Genomic DNA, 17,988 nt, shown 5'->3' on the forward strand with positions numbered 1-17,988 from the left:
GGATACTTTATCTGTCTTGCCAGTCGTCACAATCAATTTCCACAATTACAAATCCTTATTGCAAACTTCATTTATGCTCCGTTTTTATCTGAGGTTGTCAGGGCCAGAGTTGCCGGTTTTTGAAATCTTTAATTTACTGAGCTGTTCAAACCTGATAGAGAGAGAAACCTTTTATTTTGTCTGTTGCGACAATAGTACGGTACAATTATACACAATACGAATAAAATAGTACCATAGCTATCTAAATACCACAACAGACAGGAAGAAGCGAAAGACTATATCAGTCATCGAGTCAGCTGATCTGATAAACTTGATTTTAATCAAGTCTTATGATTATAATATACGACAAATGTTTTTAAAATTTAATTTATGTTTTTAAAATATTTAGTGGTAATTATTGCAATCGTTGTATCAATTTTTTTCCAATTATTATGCCTATGCTGCAGTGACGTTTTCCGGCTGTTTTATGGTTTTTACTGTATCTCTATAATGTCTTTTCAGAGCCACTATCAATCAATCGCTGGTTTGTTTTTCTCTCAAAATATCACGACAACACACTGGTACATTACATAACGAAACAAAAGGAAAGAAAGCGAAAGACCTTACGAGGTCACCAAGTTTATATGTCTGTTTCTCGGCAGTCAAGTGCAGCAAGAATTGACAGCGATAGACACGTGTTTCGCCCATGAGTCTGGGTTCATTAGTATCTCACCACTAATTCTTGCCACATAGTTCTCAACCACTGCTTTTATCAGTCATAGTTCTCAACCACTGCTTATATTGCTGTCAATTCTCGTTACTGCCGAAAAATACATGTTTTTGGAAAAGTCTTGATAGCTATAGTGGAGGCCACACCGGTGTGGTTAGCGAAACACAATGCTCGTTGTTCTATAGTGAGTACGGTAGTCAGGCCAGGAAGATCGCTTCTTCTCAACAAGTTATAGGCCTATGCCTGTCAATTAGCTTAAAGCATAACTGTGTATTCATCCAGGAATAATCACTTCCGTTTGAGAAACAATAATTGCTACAAAATGTTACGACAAAATCAGCTTTTGACTGATTTATTCAATTTCGCGTTGACTGCTTGAATTTGAAACCATGTTGAAACCAAACTCAGAAGGTTGATTCGTTATCTACCACGAGAGAGCGCTCGAGAGCAAATTATTTCAATTGATATAAAAAAGTGAGAAAAACAGATTTGGTGTCTTCTGGTTTGGTTTGGTCACTTCATGGTTTAGTTCTATCTCTGCACTGGTTCAAAAATCTATGAAGTCAAGTGAGTGTATTCTGAAAGTGGTTTAGATTTGAGAACTTTTATGAAAAATTCTTGAAATTGTGGAAGACTTGACCCATTTAACTGGTCATTACTTATTCATCTCATGTGAGATTGTGAGTATCCTACCTTAGGATATCGTAGCCTATTAAATCATTGAAATTTTTTTCAATATTGCACAAGAAATGGATAGTCACCAGCAATGTTCCAACAAACTCATACTCAGCAGAAGCAACAAGGACTGTCTTTCAACAGAAGATGATTGTACAAGTAACCAGGCAGTTTCAAAACTCAGCAGTGACATTGTGGAAGTTACAAATGTGCATGGAGGTGTCGGGTTTGTTGCTGTTGGGAGGTTAGTCCAATATCCAAATCACTCTTTTCATAATCCACGTCAATGTGAATTTAATGAGTTGGATTATTCAATGAACTCAAATAACCCTATAAAAGAAGAAATCACACACAATCTTGATTTTGGATATTCTATGTTGTCCAGTAAATCAGCTGCTAATTTTGAAACTGAGAAGAATATGATGTCAAACAGCGTTATTCAACCTTCTCATCTAAGATATCATTCAGAACCTCTTCTAAATATAGAAAGAGGTGACTGTGATACTGGTACTTGCTTGAGAAGAACATCTAACACAAGTGACCTGACAACACATGGATGCTATTCTTCACCAAATAACAAAGAAATCACAACAAACAAAAAAGTGAAAAATTTGAACAGAATAAAAGCAATGGTAAACACAAATGAATCATCATCCAGATCAGGTAATGATATTGTATTTAGTCAAACTAACTTAGAAATTACAGTATTCTGTTGTCAAAATTGTCAATATTATCGATTGCTTGTTGACTTAATATTTGTTGATTGATCTAAGTATTCACAGTAGTTCCCAACCAAGGTGCCGCAAGTTATTTCCCATATGTATTCATTTTTTGTCTGTCTTCAAATGGTTAGTTGGAATGTTAGATTATTGTTGCTGACAAAATTTGCATACACGATTGTTTTTGTTACATCATTGAGGACAGTTTTTGGTAATACTGTGTATGATGTTTTGTCGTCACAAATTCTTAGTGTGGCATCCTTCTATTGTTGTGGCTTTGTAATGATACAGTCAATGTCTGTGCAAGTGCCGCTGATTGTTGATTGTAGTTCAGCTGTTGAATGCTATGCATGGAAAGTTTTTTGCTCATTTTGTCTGCTCAGGGAAGAGCAGTAGACCTATAATACCATGTTATTGATATATATTGCTATTTACTTGATTCTTAAAGGTTATTGTAAGCTAGAAATTTTGGATTGTTTGTCAATTTTTAGGCTTAACTGGGATTCTTGATGAAATGCATGGCTGTTGTTATATTTTTGCTATGTGTTATTGAATATTGTATATCCATAGTATTAATGATTTAAAAATTTCAACAGGTAGTAGCAGACATTCTAACAAAAGAAGTAGAAAAGTAAACATTTCCGAAGCAACAGAATCACCAACAGAACGCACAAGTCCGCAAGATGTTTCAGTTAATCAATCTTCAAATGATTCCAATGTAAAGAAGTCAAATTCATATGTCCATGCTTATCCTATGTGCAAGGATTGCGGCCAAAGACACAGGCTGACTGAAAATCATGAATATGATTACGTTGAGGTAATTGATCAATTTGTGATTGTTTTTTAATTTTATATGCCAATTTTCAGTGTTTATGTTGGACAGTTGGTGGTTTAACTAAACAGTTATTAGGCTTGGTCAACTGCATATACAATTCTCACATGTGTACGAAATACATTGATAAATCAATATGTAGTTTTTCCTAAGCTGTAAGGATATTAATAATATTTAAAAATTTTGTAGACAAAAATTGTGTTTTTTTATGTAGGCTTTAGTGTAAAGTCATGTAATTGTGTCTTACACAATTAGTTATATCACTGTGCTTTTTATGTGTAATAAGTTGTGACTGTGAGCCATTCTTTGTTTCTATGTCAGAATAATCAAATTGTACTGTTCAGCTGTTGATAAACTGTGTGACTGAACAATTGGCCTACGTTTCCATTGGAGAATTTATTTCAAAACTCTGTTATTTGTAATTGAGTTGTTGTCAACTTTGTCTTGTTATTCGGCCTTTGTTGAGGCTCGAAAGGTTCAAATGTACAAATCCCGCTAACTATGAAACTTTAGAAGTTGCCTAATTTTGATGAAAAAACATCCCATTGCCAATATTATCAAAATATGTTTATTTCATGTCATAAGCCAAACAGCTATTGGTATTGGTGAGGATTCACTTAATCAAATACGGTATCTCGGTAAATTCAGTGAGTTCAATTTATTCTTCACTAGATTTTCGAAATATATTCACAGCTATTGCTGACCGCTGTTTTAGTCTAAGTTTCGACACAAAGCTTCTAAAGGTTCATGAATAGACAAACGAATGTTTATTCTCATTTGCAGGAAGTGGACGATGATCTTCAATGTGACATTTGTTTGCAGCCATTTGTTGACCCATACGACACCAAGTGTGGTCACACCTTCTGTTGCACTTGTTTAAAAAATTATGTTAGGCTGAAGAAGATGTGTCCAGTGGATCGAAAAGATTTAAACTTCAGGTTAGAGCAGTGCTTCTTAACCTTTTGCCTTGTCGGCACCACCTTGAAATTACCAACCAGTTCTCGCACCCCCTCCTAGAATTGGCTGAAAAGTAATAGTTGCCTACAGTTCGAAATTTTTGTTGAAACCTGGTAAAACAACTTTGCTTCTTACGTCATATTATAGCAAACCTTGACAATTCAGCATCTCCGCACCACCTAGGCACAGGTCTCGCACCCCTTAGTGGTGTGTGCACCACTGGTTAACAACGGAATGGCCCGTTTCGGTGAGTTCGATTCGGTGAGTCCGATCCCTTAACGGGGATTTTTTCAATTTTTTTTTTTTTAAATTATCGGGTACCGTAGCCTAATTATCATTGCCGTTTTAGGGTTAGGGGTTAGAGGTTAGGAACTCACCGAATCGGACTCACCGAATAGTAGCAGACCCGGTTAACAACCCCTGGGTTAGAAGATTTATGGTGTTTGACTGTTGGCGAAAATAAATAGTTTTGTGAATTATGTCTAGTTTAGTCTTTTATTGTGCTGGTATGCCACACACAATACATTGTACATACAGTACTTTCCCTCACGCAGTAGCAGACATTGGGAATCAAATAGCAATATAACAGATCAATTATTATGATTATAATTGCTTTAAACTTCAAAATGTATTATTGTAATTATGTAGTAGGATTCAATTACATTTCCATTGTAATCCGGACGTGCCTGTGTTGTAGCAGAAGTTAACAACTAGAATTACATGTTGTACTGCATCAAATCACTCAGGGAATCTATAAAGTGAAGGCTTAATCGCATTATATTACATTTTCTTTTATTAAAGACATTAACATATGTACTTTACATAATCTTTTTACATTAATGTTTGTGCATTGTAGAAATACCGTACATACAATATCTACATTGTAGAATGTAGAAGTATTGAAAAATGCTGAATAGTTCTTTCACAAAATACACAAAAGTTTTTTTCAAACATAGGCTACTAAAAGTTATCTGCATTTAATTTTATTTGTGTTTGGGCATTTACTTACATATATATCAAATGTAGTTATTACTATCTGAAGCCTTTACAAATTGTTTCACCTAACGGATCATCAGAAGGTCTTAAGAATAAGACCTTCTGATGATCCTTTAGGTGAAACAATTTGTAAAGGCTTCAGATAGTAATAACTACATTTGATTTAATTCGCTCTGCTTTGCCTTTTTGCTTGGCATTGAGCACTTTTTGTAGTATTAATAGTTTTCATTGTTTTACTTACATATATATATATATATAGTTGAGAAACATTTTTCATTTTTGAGGGAATTCATTTTACTATCACCATTTTGATGTAAATATTCGTGTTTGATTTATATAAATATTTAGGTATGCTACCGTATTTGTCATTTTTCATGTAGGCTGATAGTGGTTAAGTTGTCTTCATATGTAGGGACTAGCAAATTAGGGATCATAGCCCTGTTTGACAATGCAATCTAAAATTTTGTCATGGCTGTAACTACAGTGTTTCCTTGCTTGAAAAGTTGATTTGTGTTACAGAACTGAATACTGCGAGATGAGTTTTCATAGCTCGAAGTTGCAGTTCTTTTCGTCTGACTCTCTTCAGGATTTTTATTCTGACGACAAGTTCCTGAAGAGAGTCATATGTAAATTATGTGTATTATTGTATGTGATGATAATTAACTAAAATGTGTTGTTTAGTTCATCTGATTGCTGGCAATCAAGTTTGGTTTTAAGGAAACTTGTGAACAAGTTGAAGGTACATTGCCCAAACAGCGCTTATTGTACGCTCACACTACCTAGATCAGATTTGGTGGCACATCTCAAAGAAAGGTAGGTTACATATTGATGGTGACTCGCAATCCTAGCAACAAGCAATTTGTTTTCAATTTCTCTTCATATTTGTGGTTGTCTGGCTCATTATAGACAAACACGTTTCATGTAGAAGTGGTCCCTTTCTCTTACAGTTGTTCATTTGTAGTACACTTCAGTATCTTCAAGTAGTGTTGAGTTCAACGTTTAACATGAAGGTACCGCCTAACCTTTTAAATATATACACTGTCGATAAAAAGATCTCACAAATTTTGTGTGTAATGTTACAAATATTAAACATTTGTGCATACCTTGTTTGTGTTCAGGTGTCCTGGTACATTGCTGCGCTGTACCAAAGCTATGTATGGTTGCACATACAAGGGTCCAAGAAACGAAGAGGATGACCATCTTAAAGTGTGTAAATTTCAACATTTACAAGGTGAAAGAATGCTTAAAGGCGTTTCCCTTTTTTGTTACTTTGATACGTTTGTTCTCATGTGTTGAAATCGTAATTCATGGCTTAAACATGAACCACAAAGATATATTGTATATATATATAATAAATATAATAATCTAGTGTGATAGTATGTATAATTTTTTTTAATATATATAAAAAGTGCTATACCAGGGGTCGGCAACCTTTTTCCAAGCGCCGCCAAAGTCGAATTTTGCAAGGTTTAGGCGCCATAATAATTTCGTTCCTCATCTGTTAATGATGTTGAAACATCTTAATTTGTAACTTTTTTTTTATCAGATTAAAGTTTAACCTATAAACTTAGTACAAGATTAGTGCCATGTTTGATGTTATCTTTGCTTTTGAAGTTTCTGAAGTAAGTTGGGTGAGAAAAGTAAACATAAATCTCGCGACTAGTCATTAAGTTTTATTTTCAAGTTGGTCTTGGCGAGTTTGATTGACAAAGATAGTTGCGTGGACTTTTAAATGCTGTCAAATATTGATACCATTTTTTTTACATACCGTACCGATGCTATATTTGTAAAACGAGTTGCCAAATTCTCAAATTGTTCTAGTCTAGAGACAAAAGGAAAGGTTGCAATCTTCACCATGGCGCCGATAAGCTGGATACCTTTGCTTGCAATGTTTGATTTTTTAGTGGTGCACACTGCTTTGTCACAATTTTGCAGTTTTCCACATATTTTTGAAGTAAAGATACCCTGCTTTTTATATTTCCCAGCCATTGGTGGTGCTTCATCAGTGCTTAGTGAGCCTAGTTTTAGGTGATTCACGTTGGTAAAATACTGTAGATTTAGAACCATAAAAATGTGTCACTAAAAGCTTGGCCAAATAGCTATATACAATAATTTGTAAAAATGGCTGCGAGCTAAATGATTTTACTTGACGGGCCATAGGCTGCTGAGTGCTGACCTCTGTCCTATACTATGATTTTCGTTCTATGTGCTGGGATTATCACAATAATAGAATCTTTTGAATCGATCACTATGACTGTGATGGTTGCATTGAAAGCTTGTTCAAAGTTAATTAAAATGTACATTGTACACACATCAAAATAATACAAATAAAACTATGTCAACTTTGTAGTTTTGTTTCTTCAGGGAATGCAGTGGACAGCATCTACCCAGATTGTACAAAACAGGTTGTCGAGTTATTTCGACCCGAAGGCATGGCTGAGTTGGGATTGTCTGTGGTCGGAGGCAATGATACTCCACTGAGGAACATCATCATTCAGGGCATTATCCCTGGGAGTCTTGCGGCTCAAGATGGAAGGATTCGAGTTGGAGACATTATCATCAATGTAAGAGTGAAAAAAGTTTTTTTTGTTAAGATGATAAATATTGAAGTGGTTATAATGGCAACACTTAGAGCTGTTTCTTTAGTGTTGGCTTTTATTGTTATTATTTTGTAAAGGGTAACGCCCTTGAGTTGTTGTATTACTGTTCACTTGGCTACTGGCTGGCTATGAATGTGAGTGTTAGATGATGAACGCGTCACTCCTCTCTATTGCCTTTGAGAACCTGTGGTGCGTAATCCTCTTTGTGACGTCACGACACATTATCTCTTGATTGCATTTGCCAGGGGCGATCAATGTATTCAGTAAAGGGTTCCGTCTTTTCGTTCCTTAGTAAATTTTATGTGTTGTGTCCAGTTGTGTCTGAACACTTTAAACAATAAAAAAATATTTATATACAGCATTTCAAATTTTTTTGTCTAAAACAAGTTTACTTACTTTATGAACATCCCGGCACCAGTACATGACTGCTGAACTGATAAATGACTTTGTGTTATAAATTTTTATAAAAATGAGTATCTATGGGGCAATTCACTATGCAACGGCATGCATTGGCATCTGCTATCATTACTATTTTCTTGTTAAGAGTTTAAGTTTTTTGCTGTACATGGTAAGTTGTTGTGCTTCGGAAATGCTTATTTAATATTTCTCAAAACTATTTGTTAACATAACATATAAGTTTTATTGTTTTGTAAATTAATTTTTGTCTCTAAGTATCTGAGTAAAAAAACTTCAAAATTCATATAAGCTTTTAGACGGCTACATCTAGCCTGTGTGTTGTTACGTGTCCACCCCTGACTGTGGTTACTTGACGGGTCAACGGAGATGCAGTTCCCCGGGTAGAAAAACGACAGATGTTGCTGTGTGGGCTATGCAGAAAATTCACTTTGTGAAAACTTTTTCGTCAGCTAAACGGTGAAGATTTGCACAACGTCAGTCACGTGGAAGCCCGGACGTTGCTGAGTCGGTCAGCTCATCTAATGCGCTTCACCTTGTTGAGGGAAAAGGTCGCAGAGCCTGTGGAGAGCTTCACAGCTGACGGAGATGAAGCATACTCGGAGAGAATCGCTGTGTCATTGCTGAAGCCGCCTTCGGACCAGTTAGGAATTAAGGTGGTTATGTTTACAAGCAATGTGCAAGCTTGTTTGTTTACACTTTAGCTATTTAGTTTCGCGTTTTTTTTTTCTTCTGTGTATAATGTGATGTTAGTGTATCGTCTGTTCTTACAAAATTAGGGCTTAGTTTCTAGTTACTCAGAATTTTGATAGAAATGAGCGATTTTCTTAGCTATCCGTTTTCGCTGTAGTCTATTGTTGACCTGCTGCCATTCCCACTACGCTTGCCTCTGGACACAACCACTGCCCGTGTTACCAATTATTGTAAAAGTCTAAAAGATTCATATGCCTAAGTTGAAATTTGAGGTACATTGTGTGATGTCACTTTGCATGGCTCGTAATTGGCTTCCATAGCATATGGCTTGCCTTACACTGTATATAATATCCATTTGAAGTCATTGATTGCCAAATCAGATGGCGTCTAGTCTTACATTTTGCGGTGTGCAGCGTTAAAAGCGCGTGACCGGAGATCCAGCGGTAGCTGTGAAGTTCAATAGTGCCTCGTGTGAATTGTTCAAAAGGGAGATGTTTACAAGTGCCACCACTGTATCATGAATAATTTAATGTGTAGGCAGGTCCAATGTTGGAAACAAACTTTTGGCAAAATTTATACCCATTGGAAAATTTTCGACTGAACGTTATTTTATGCCGCGGTGTTGCTTCTATACTTAGAACATAAGTTCAGTTCAGTTTATTTGTGTTGTTGGCGTAAAAACAAAATTGTATAAACACAACAAAAACAAATGGCAAATGATTCGCACCACAAGGATGGCAGCGAAAGACCAAAAGGTCACCAAACTGAGATGCCACCTAATGATCGTTGTTATGCCAATATAGTTTTGGGTCAGAGTCAAGACTTAAATGATTGCTTTTATCTATATTCTTTGCAAATTTTGAACACAAAATATGTTTTGTGTAGGTAAAAAACTGTGGCTCTAAAAATTAAAGCTAAAGCAACACTGCTTTGTCAGTGAAACGTCGCAAGGCCCTCATTCCAATCAACAGCGTTTTCACTCAACAGTGTAATTTACTTGTATCTGGCTCTTGTCTGTATATTGCGGTTTCATATTACAGATCGTAGCATCTTTGTTTAGCGTAGAAACGCTACGTAAAACAAATAACCTTTAACACACGAGCCTTACCAGCATTTATTCCTTATTTGCAGTGATTCGTTGCAGTATTGCGCTTTTTTCAATATCCATTTGCAGACGTTGAAACACTGTAAATCACGGCTGATTTGCAGATTGTGAAGAAACTAGTTTATTGCGTTAACCATCTAGCAAGAACAGTTATAGCCGTCAGCAGTGCATTCCAACGAGTATGACTCATTCCATTAATCCGACCTTTGCTAGTTTGTGCATTAGGATTGTGGCAATTAAAGTTTTTTTTGTTTGTTCATCGCATTCAGATGCTGTGGGATGAATGACCTGAATTGCCAGTTTATCTTCTTGCAAAGGTCGAAGCTTTTTTTTTTCAAGTGCTGCTTCATCTTAGCTATATTCTTGCTTACTTCTGGTTGTTTCTGGTAACTCCCTGCTGACATGTCAGCGCAAAATGGCTTTCATTAAAATTGATTAGGTTGCCCACTCCCTGTGCAAAGACTGCTGCCCTGTGGTACAGGGCGTTGTTATTTACATGATTAGTCGGATGCAATAAGCGCTATTGACAGTGAAATAACATTTTACTCACCTGAAATTCGCTGTCTATTCTGCACTTGGTATGCAGCATAGCTTAATAGATTCAAAGTTGTGACGTCACCAGACGAGTGTGCTACGAGTCACGGCAAGATCAACCGTAGTTGTCAAGAGTCTGGTCTGCTCATTTTGATGCAAGTGCCGTATTTCACGCACAATGCAGGCACACTGGAGTCTAGTTTTAGGATTTGGCTTTTTCTAAAGAATATTTTCTTGTCAGATTCGTCTTTGGTTAAGAAATACAGCGACCGAATTGACTTAAAAATGTTGCTTTCTGCTGCAGTCGCTGAGCTATAATTAACAACCATCACTGACTTTTTGTAAGTTATGATGACCACCGAAAAAACACTGTTTATTAGTTTCCATTTGAGGTCACAACTGTCGTCGTTATCTTTTTGTTTTAAAAAAAATCTCTTTGTGTTGACCATGCGCAAGTAGAATCCCTGCGCTGTTGACGCATACCATCTGTTCTTGGTAGATCACCACCAGCGATGATGGGTCACCTGGCATATACATACTAGACCTGGTGGCAGGCAGAGTTGCCCATGCGAACGGTCAGCTTCGAGTTGGCGACAGAATTCTGGAGATTTCCCACATTGATCTGTGGAATGGCAACCCTGAGGTGGCTGCACGGATTATTCAAGTGAGAATTGTTTGCTGATGGCTATTATGTAAAACTTAAAGGTCACAATGCTATTTGTATATCCAATGGTAGGCTAACTAATTGATATATTGTATAGGGAAGTATTTGTTTTTAATCTTTATTGCTAATGGTGACAAGAAAGAAAATATTTCATTGAAAGAAACATTGTAACGCTCTACAAAAATGTATAGTTAATTACTTTCTCAGATAAAAAGCGGTGTCTATCAGCTTGTAAACGTATCAATGTTACATCGTATCAAACTTGTAGTCACCCAGAAAGTGTATTGTTACAATGCCGCGATACAAACTCATTGAGCAATTGTCTTACAGAATTCTGGCGAGCGTGTTGACATTGTGGTAAGCAGGCCAGTGTTATCAGGGCCGTCCACCATCATGAACCCATGGGCTACAGATAAGACCCTCCCTCGCGCAGCCAAGAGCAAGCAGGTAAGACCTACGAATCCACCGCTTGTGCTGCTTGGTTTTGTATACTTGAGACTTTTCATTCTGACGTTTGTTCTATTGCTGAGAATCAAATGTTATTTAATATTGTAATAAGCAAAAAATGATTAATGTAATTGAAATTGTAAGTGAAATGTTGATTTCAAAATGCCTCAGATTACGTCTTCCATTTTGTTGTTTACAAATTTGGTGGTAAAAAAAAGTCGCGCTTGAGTGGTTAAGCCGTCATACTTACGTCATTTCCGCAGGTCCAACCTGAAAATAAACACACGGCGGCACCAATCAGCATCCCCGTGCCGGAAAGCTTCCCGATCAAGGCAACCTACAAGGAGAAGGTTCGTTGTGAAAACGAAGCGTCTGATAAATTATTCATGTCGTCATCAATACTGCAGCGAAGTGTGAATGTAAAAGCAAAGCAATTTCGTTCGACATGAATCTTACGTAACTTTACATTTTTTTGTCGTATCTGGGCTTATGCTTGGTGGTTTAAGACTTAGATTAAGTGGACGAGAAGACAAGGTAGCTAATCTGCATGTCCACCTTCAGGCATGCCTTTCACTGTTTTGCCAAAGACACAACCGCATGCTCTTGAGCGGTGTCGAACCGACGCCCCTTCGATTGTCGTACCAATGCTCTCACCAAGTTCTGTTATGTAGCCGACTTTACATTGAATATATCTAAAAACAATAAAAAAACTGCCCGACACCCTCCCTATCTTTCACACGATGCCTTCCACCTCATCCAGGTGATTTCGGTGAAGAAATCCTCCAACGAAAGTCTTGGGATCATTGTCGCTGGAGGAACGACCGGACTTCGTGGCGATCTTCCTGTCTTCGTGCAGGATGTGCAACCTCTCGGTGTCCTGGGTAAAGACAGACGGTTGCAGCGTGGTGACTTGCTCGTCCAAGTCAACGGAGTCCAACTGAATGGGTTGAGCAACAGCCAAGCTATCGCAGTGTTGAAAGACACGGCGCAACACTGCAAAGAAGTTGGACTCGTCGGTATGTTTTTGGATTTACTTTTGCTGTTGTGGTAATAAGTGTTTCATTTTGCCTCGATTGCGACAACATACAGCGCACTACGAATCACAACGCAACATAACAGACAGTTGTAAGCAGCGAAGGGACGTATGGTTATCGAGGCAGCTGCTCTCAAATATTTTGACTTGTCATTCATCAAACCTAAGCTAGTTGGCCAAGCTTTTAAATTTAAGCTTTGACCAATTCTTGATGAGTTGTCTTTTTGTAGCTATTGAACTGGATTATAACGGGAAGGATGAGGACTTTGCCTTGTGGGAGGAGCTGAGTGGAGTACACCATCAACGGAGCCGTCGAGGATCCCAGAAAGAAGGAAGTTGTTGGTCCTCCTGGACTCCATCGTGGAAGATGTGGCTTGCGGTTCCTCCGCTCTTTCGATGCCCTCGGGATGTTGTCATCAAGAGGAGCATTCGATGCGGACTTGGCTTCAGCATAGTCGGAGGACGGTCAGAGAAAGAAAGAGTCAACTTACCCACATTCATCAAGTAAGTTTTTTTTTTAAAGAAAATCGTGCTTCACTTTTTAGAAAGAAAAGAACACTCTACCAAAACACCGCCCTATATTCTTGATCTCTTTACAGCACGAAAGACTTTAAACCCATCTCTTTGTTGACGTTTCGTTGAAACATGTCACCCTGCGTAGTATAACTAAGTCGCTTATATTTGGTAAGGTAGAGGCTATAGAAGCAAACTGCCAAAAAATGTTAAGTATATTCTTGATTGAATATTGATTGGGCAGTGCAAAGCACTTGAGTTTTGTTGTCGCAGGGTCAGATAACAAGTTCTTTTTGAATCATATTTATTTGTAGAAAGTTACTGAGACATTTCTGAAAACATTTGTCAAACAACTTCTTGTAATACGGCAACTATATGACAGGTTGCACTATACATATCGCGCTACACTTTTCGAGTAATTTACTTTGACCGTTTATTATTAGCCAGTTCTGGTAATTTATTTAAATGCCAATTTATTCGGTGCGCTGCCAGGACTTGAAGTCTGCGCGCCAGCTAATATTAATATTTACTTGCGCCAAGGTTCACAAACTTGGGTTTGTCGCTATTTTAGTACCTCACAAACCACTAGATGTTGTTTTACAAGCTGTTTTATACCAATTACATCTGTTAACATCTAAGCACCCCCATAAATTGACCTTGGTAACATGAACACAACTTTTGTTTGTTGTGAAGCCTTGGCGACATTGTAACCGCAGTCATGATTACTCACCAGCTCGGTAAGTCCAAGGCATTGCCGACGTCTTTTTTATTGCCTTGAAATGCAGATGCGACGTTGCAAATTGACGAGGTAACTCGATGTGGTGGTTGAATCAATGTCTCTGTTCTCAGGTACGTTGTCCCTAACGGTCCGGCCGCGTTACAAGGCGGGATCAGGTGTGGCGATGAAATCATGGCCATAAACGGGCGCGAATCAGCGACGATGACTCATTTCTCTGTTGTCCAAGCTCTTAAATCCTCCCCTGGGTCAACAGTGCTGACGATTATGTCCTGGCCGGGAAGTGTTCATTAATGTATTTACCTAACCTTGCTTTTGGGGTTCAAAATCTCTGTATCTTAACATTTTTACTGAGCTTTTTCGCAACCGCATTCTTTCTATGGCCTGTTTCCTACAGTATTTCTAAAACGTCGTCAGACTGCATGGATTCATATATGCGCTTTTTGCAGCCTACAGCAATGGTAACCTGTGCATACAAGTGGTGCTAACAGCCTATCCTCTTTTGGTTTATAATTTCAGCTGCGGTATTCTACCTTTGTATTTTCTTTGCATGTTGTATGCAGATTTGTTGTAATTTTTTGGTGCAATATTCAGTGCTGATTGCCACTCCTGTTTTCTCCCACATCGTTACAACTTACAACGTTACAAGAAAAGTGTTGTTGTTGAACTATTGAAGCTACCCCACACACATAATGACGGTCTATTTCAAAAAGGTGTTCTACGAATTCTTGACGCAAACAGCTACAGTGGAAGTTAAAAATTCTGAAAATGTACTCTTTAAAGTAAATGTAATCGCACTGCATTTTGATTATGTCAAATTACCCTTTAAATCTGACGAACTTTCTTAAATAGCGGTGCCAACATCTGAGAAGTTAAATCAGTTGATTTTTTATTTAGACTCTAGGTATACTTACGTATCGTTTTTTTTAAGAGTACTAATAAATTGTGCATGTTTTGTCACTTTATGCTGACGGTTGTAATGGTCGTGCACGAGATCTTTGTTATAAAAACATATCAATTGGTGTGGACGTTTTGTATAGATGTTTTGTGCACAAGTGGGCCTATGGAAGAATATTGTTTCCGAGATAACCAACTTGCTGTACATGGTTGTTGCACAGTTGAAATTAATTGGCTGAAGTTATTGTTTTAGTGTTACGAAAGGTATTTGTTGTCGAGTTGTTGTAAATCTGTAGACATTCGTGAGTAAAAGTAACTGTAAGCTGAGCGTGTTTGTGTCATGGTCTCGCTGTCAAAACCTCTTGTTTCCATGAAATGTTTTGACTCTCAGTCAAATGCGAGGTGGATCGCCAGTTCTATTCACTAAGCGACGGTGTTGCTGTTAAGTTGATGCACTAAGCAGTGCGCCGTGTTGTTCGGCACTCAATACACAGTAAAGGAAGTAAACTTCGATTTCTTTTCAAAAGTGTTGGATTACGCTTCTTGAAAACGCTTAATCGCTGAAGCGTGACACATTTGTTTTGTTTGTAAACTAAACTTACCAGCACGATTTAAAGATGTTCACAAAACAATAGCGATGAGCCACATCGTAAAATAGACCCATTTAATCTTCATTCAACGCTGGCAGGTTTATTTTCGCGCCATTTTGCTTCTTGTATAGCCAATGTTTGTTTTCAATAGTCAGCGACTTCAAAGTTCGCAATGTTTGTGAATTCACTGTTAAAGAATTTCCTTTTTGCCAAAGTCAAAATCGTAGAATGAATGCTTATCGAGAAATTTTTGTAGCGGTCTAGGAAAAAAAATTGGAACACAAAAGTTCCTGCAAAAAATTTAACAAGGCAGTGAGTTGAGGTCCCAAAAAGAAACGACTTCAGTTGAAGAATCCGGGGGCTTGACCCCCAAAAAAATTTGACAAATTTAACTCGTTTTGCGACCCAATAGAAGGTCTGCGCGTCTTGGATGATGAAACTAGACTGGCTGCTCTTAAGCAGCCTTTCAGTGTAGGTCCGGAAACATCGAAGTAGCCTATAGACCAGAGGCTCTCACGACGACCCCTTAGATATCGCTGGACGACCCAATAATAGTTTTGTAACGTTCATTTTGTGTTCAAAGCATAGACTCCTTAAGTAAAGGACTGGAACCTCCCATGCTCGGGGTTTGTAACTTGAGTCTGAATGATTTACTTGAGTCCTGGCTAAAATGACTTCTAGAGAAACTAGAAACACAATCTTGGATTCCATATTAGGGTTTTTGAGGATGGCTAGTTCAATAGTGTTACTTTCAACACCATCTGAGGTCATTTTCAAGATCAAAATATTATATTTTAAGGTCAAATTACAGAATTTTGGTCATTTTTGCGTCTAAATCGTAAAGCAAAACTGTTTGAAAGAAGTCTGTGACGAAATATGATATTGTGCACCTACTGCATCTACTGTGTAAGATATTTTCTCTACACTGCGTAAGTTCTTTTTATTTATTTTGGTGATTTCACGTGTCCTTGCAAAACATTGCGGTTCCAAGCTTTTGTGACGTAACAATTTACTGAAATCATAGCTGTAATTTGCATGACAAGACTGAAATGCGTTGCCGGCAGGGGCGGCGCCTGCCAAAAATGAGTGGGGTGGACAAAAATATTTTGAGGTAATATGAACAAAAGAATAGAATGGGGCCAAACGCTCCCATACATTTCCTCTGCGGTCCATAGAATTGCCAACTACGATCTTTATGTTAGCAAGCTTGTCGTTATTTTATGTCATGGAGCTGCTGCAATGATAGGCGGCCTCATAAAAATTTATTGGGTGGCCCCTTAAACAGAATTTTAAAAAACCTGGCTATTACCGGTACCTAATAATACCCATTGCCATAGGTTAAGAACAGAGATGTAGCCTAGGTATACGCCGCAAATTCTACGCCGCAAGTATGCGGCATAGACTTTTTTTTTACGCTAACGCTTGCGGCCACATTTTTTTGGATAGTTTGCGCTTGAGGCTACGCCGTAAAGTTTTCGCGGTTTTTTAGCGCATAGCGTCAACGCATAGGCTACTTTTTAATGTCTTTTTTTCGCTACAACACGCCAATACCTTCCAGCGCTGCAGTTGAAAGAACGTTTTCAATGGGCAAAGACATATTGGAACCAAAACACAGCAAAATGTCTGATGAACACTTTCAGATGCTTGTGTTTCTTCGTGGAAATTCAAAATAAAACTTGTTTGTTTCGAGTGGTTTATACCGTGTGAATGTTTGGCACCTAGCAAACAAAATTAGTTTACGCTAATGTATGCGCTGACGCTGCCAACTTTTTTTACAAGTTACGTTGACGCATACGGCGCATGGTTTTTCAAACGTTTGCGTTAACGCTGACGGCGTCAATATTTTTTGTATGCGCGTACATTACTGGTTAAGAATCACTGCACTAAAGTTTTATTTTGCGCTCGCAGGTCAGTTGAAAAGCTTTCACCATTTTTGAGGACCAGTGTTGTCGGCAATGTCTCGCTTACTGCTGATCTGCACCAGATGTTCAAGTCTTTGTAATGATGGCAGGTCGCAGATAATAGTTTATTGTCTTATTTTGCTGTGGATACGTTCACAACTCACAAGATGCCACAGTCATGGGCAAAGTAGCAACAGTAGCAATAATTTGAAACAAATCGCTGTACAAATGATTTAAGATCGTTTTGTCCACACAATTTCAAAAGTGAAGGCAGACACAACCACACGGTCCACTTTGGTGCTTTTCAATTTCTAGTTTCCACTTGTGACAATTAGCTGACCCCAAAAAAGAAGATCCTATTGCTGCCCAACCTGATTTTCATGGAAATTATAGAATTTGACTAAATATTCAACTTTAGGCAAATTTGATGGAGACATGTGCGTGTAATAAAATGCAGCTGCATTTGACATTAATTCACATGTTTGATCCGAGTAGCCTAACGCTTTTTAAGTTCATTCAGCATTCTGTCAAAGGATAAAGAAAAATCTCGTCTTAACTATTCTGTAATGGATTCAGATTCACTCCACGGAAGACTGTTGCAACCTATCAATAATATCTGACCATCTCGGAAATGGCTTGGTGGGTAGCGGCATCGCTTAGCCGGCGTAGTGGTTTCACTGGTAATTTGATTTCTATCCGCAAACAGCGATGTGTTGAAAACCAATTTGGTAAAATCTTCCTCTGAACGCAGTGAGTCAAATACTCTTGTCAAGTCGTTGATAGCAGCAACCCCAGTGGTGAGATCCATTTCTTCACTTTTTAAATAATCTGAAGCCTGTTTACTTAACGAAAAGCATTTATGAAGAATTAGACTAGCAGTAACAAATTCAGTTTGCTTGATGCGGAACAAACATTCAGTAGATACACCATTACCTTCGTTTGACATTTGTTGGAACATTGACAGCAGTGCTGG

At 37.9% G+C, this 17,988-nt stretch overlaps 2 protein-coding genes across 2 annotated transcripts in view; both read left to right on the top strand.

Annotated features, from left to right (window-relative positions):
- The window catches only part of LOC145783507 (E3 ubiquitin-protein ligase RNF14-like), a 311,490-nt gene that overhangs the window by 133,317 nt on the left and 160,185 nt on the right, over positions 1–17,988 (top strand). The window lies entirely within an intron of this gene.
- LOC145783104 (ligand of Numb protein X 2-like) lies at positions 1,266–14,851 on the top strand. The gene is made up of 13 exons (XM_082594878.1): positions 1,266–2,047; positions 2,700–2,920; positions 3,719–3,873; positions 5,570–5,701; positions 6,007–6,119; positions 7,253–7,452; positions 8,355–8,558; positions 10,734–10,898; positions 11,229–11,345; positions 11,609–11,695; positions 12,106–12,361; positions 12,609–12,882; positions 13,741–14,851. Exons 1-13 carry the CDS (start codon positions 1,459–1,461, stop codon positions 13,919–13,921), a joined length of 2,694 nt encoding a protein of 897 aa, XP_082451004.1. The 5' UTR covers positions 1,266–1,458; the 3' UTR covers positions 13,922–14,851.

Source organism: Aplidium turbinatum, chromosome 14 (assembly GCF_918807975.1).
Source record: "Aplidium turbinatum chromosome 14, kaAplTurb1.1, whole genome shotgun sequence".
Classification (NCBI taxonomy): Eukaryota; Metazoa; Chordata; class Ascidiacea; order Aplousobranchia; family Polyclinidae; genus Aplidium; species Aplidium turbinatum.